Source organism: Ziziphus jujuba, chromosome 9 (assembly GCF_031755915.1).
Source record: "Ziziphus jujuba cultivar Dongzao chromosome 9, ASM3175591v1".
In the NCBI taxonomy this organism is placed as follows: Eukaryota; Viridiplantae; Streptophyta; class Magnoliopsida; order Rosales; family Rhamnaceae; genus Ziziphus; species Ziziphus jujuba.
In genome coordinates, this window is record NC_083387.1 from 12,091,310 (window position 1) to 12,094,348 (window position 3,039).

Genomic DNA, 3,039 nt, shown 5'->3' on the forward strand with positions numbered 1-3,039 from the left:
TTTAATTGCTTTCAATCCATTCTAAAAAAGTTTATGGACAGGATTGTTAACAATTTGTTTGGCCAACTTGTAAATTGGATAATCTGCAACAAATTGAAAATTTAAATATTTCAGTTGCTATTTTAAAAAGTAAGGGTTTAAATTACAAAACACTACAAGTAAAGGGCATCAAAGTATAATTAAACCGTAAATGTATTGTGAGAATTTCATTCGTGATTTGTTAAAAATGTTTTCTAAATCCATTCTAATTTGAAAATATCCTTTATATTAATATTTTTATAAACTATTTCTCAATTTATAATGAAAAAAATGGATACGTGATCAAGGGTTATCATATCCCAAACTTAGATTTTCAATTTTAAACTGTTAAATGGGGTGTTACTTATCTGCTATGCTCTATCGTCGATCGTAAGCTAGAAGATAGAAGATAGATTCTACCAAAACAATTTTGTAGGAAATAGTTCCCATTAAATCCGCTAGTGGCAGCATCTTTCTTTCTACCTCCCATGGACCACTGACCACAACCACAAAGAACAAACCCCTTTTGAAAAATCAATCACATTTATGCACGTTTTCTTCCTTTTTTTTTTTTTTTTTTTTTTTTTTTTTTTTAAAGTTCAATTTTTCAAGTGGAGATTAAAAAGAAAAAAAGAAAAATAAAAGCACAAATCATTGAGAATTGATGACGCACAATACACTGTGTAAGGGATTATCATAATCGCTGTCCCACTTCCTGACTTCCTGTCTTCTGTTTAAATACACTTTTGTTTTCATTCAATATATACATATTTATAATATATGTCATATAGAAACAGTAATAAGACACGAAAGGAAGTATAAAACCTGTCAACCTTCTTCTTCTTCATTTTTCATTTTTTGTTTAATATATATTTATATATATATATATATGTGAGGATAAGTTTTGCGCTATGACTATCATCTATTAATTAAACCAGTATATATAGAAAGAGTTTCTTGTTTTTTATTATTATTATTATTATACCACATATTCATTTTTCATGGATTCAGAAGCTCCGAAGCTGAAAATGTTCTTCTTTCCCTACATATTAGGGGGTCATTTAATACCCATGATAGACTTAGCCAGAGTCATTGCATCTCATGGAGTGAAAGCCACCATCGTTACAACCCCTCACAATGCCGTTCTTTTCCGGAAACCTATTCACCGGGACCAACAACTAGGCCGCGACATTGGCTTTCTCACAATAGATTTCCCGGCCAAAGAGTTCGGATTGCCCGACGGTTGCGAAAACGAGCTCAGTACAACCTCAGGGGACATGTTCACGAAGCTTTTCATGGCTGCAATGAAGCTACAAGAACCGCTCGAAAAGCTCCTACGTAAAACTCAACCCGACTGTCTCGTTTCCGACCGGCTATATCCGTGGACTGCCTGCGTCTCCAACGGTCTCGGAATCCCGAGAATCGTCTTCGACGGCACCGGTTGCTTCTCCCATTGTGTTGAAGAGAGTCTGAGAAGGTATTCACCCCATGAGAAAGTGGTTTCGGAAACAGAATACTTTATCTTACCAGGTTTACCGGACAGGATAGAGTTAAAGCGATCAATGATGCCGGATTACGTGAAAACCGAAAATGTCCTCTCATTATTTCTTAAAGAAGCATTAGAAGGCGAGCTAAAAAGCTATGGTGTCGTTGTAAACAGCTTCTACGAGCTCGAGAAAAGCTACGCAGATTTTTTCAACAAAGAAATGGGAAGGAAAACATGGCATATTGGACCGGTCTCGCTGTGTAACCGAAAAAATATCGATAAGCTCGAAAGAGGTATACAAACATCCATTGATGAGCAAACTTGTTTGAATTGGCTCGATTGCAAAGAACCCGGTTCGGTTCTTTACATAAGCTTCGGAAGCATGCCAAGAATAACTCCATCTCAGCTACTAGAGATCGCTTATGGTCTCGAAGCTTCCAAACATCCATTCATTTGGGTGATCGGACGGATTTTAAGATCGACCGAAAAGGAGCAAGGAGAGAAAGATGAAGATTTGCTTCCAAAAGGGTTCGATAAAAGAATGAAAGAATCGAAAAGAGGCCTTATCATTTATGGTTGGGCTCCGCAGCTGCTGATATTGGAGCATAAAGCAGTTGGAGGCTATATGAACCATTGTGGATGGAACTCCATAATAGAAGGTGTCACCGCGGGGCTGCCGATGATCACCTGGCCATTTGCTTCGGAGCAATTCTACAATGAAAGGTTCGTAATCGATGTGATAAGGATTGGAATTTCCATTGGAAGTGAAGAATGGGTTCCTCTGAAGGAAGAGTCTCGAGTGGTGGTGAAGAGAGATAAGGTAAAAGATGTGGTTGATTATTTGATGGATGGTGAAGAAGTTGAAGTGATTGAGATGAGGAAGAGGGCTCAAGACTTTGCAGGAAAAGCTAAGAAAGCGGTGGAAAGAGGTGGATCTTCTGATGCTAGTATTGATGCTTTTATACAAGAGCTCAGTAAGTTTCGCCGGGAAAGTAATGGCGTTATGCAACCAGTGAAAAGATTGGATATTCATGATGATGATGATGATGATCATCAGAAAGAACTCTTGAGATGGGTACGAATATGTCATGAATTTACTAGTCTGTAACTACCAAAACCAACCAAAATTATTTTCTGTCTGTTTTTGTTTTGTTTTGTTTTTAATTGTTTTTTGTTTTTGTTTTTTTTGTTTTTCGTTATTTGTTATTTATGTGATGAATTTACTAGTCTATAAATACCAAAACCAACCAAAATTATTTTCTGTCTGTTTTTTATTTTTATTTTTTTTTGAGTCTTTTTCAATTGGTGATGAAGACGATTCATATGGCTATGTATGGGAATGCATTTAATCACCTTTATTTTTTTGGCAGAAATGTTTAAGCCCATTCCACTATATATGTAAGCAGCAATTGGGTTTTGAATTATGTTTTCAGATAAGAGACTTTCGTTTTTTTTGGCTGTTAAGTTTGAGTAGAGTTTGCCTACCTACTCTAAATTGTGATCGTAATATATTGTCCGTCAGATAGAAGTCTACT

The 3,039-nt window shown here is 36.1% G+C and overlaps 1 protein-coding gene across 1 annotated transcript; it reads left to right on the plus strand.

Moving 5' to 3' along the window:
- The first annotated feature begins 1,088 nt into the window (after window positions 1–1,088).
- Window positions 1,089–2,612, plus strand: LOC107427027 (probable UDP-glucosyl transferase 73B6). Its single transcript, XM_016037363.4, has one exon. The coding sequence runs from the start codon at window positions 1,089–1,091 to the stop codon at window positions 2,610–2,612; it is 1,524 nt and encodes a 507-aa protein (XP_015892849.4).
- The last annotated feature ends 427 nt before the right edge of the window (window positions 2,613–3,039 follow it).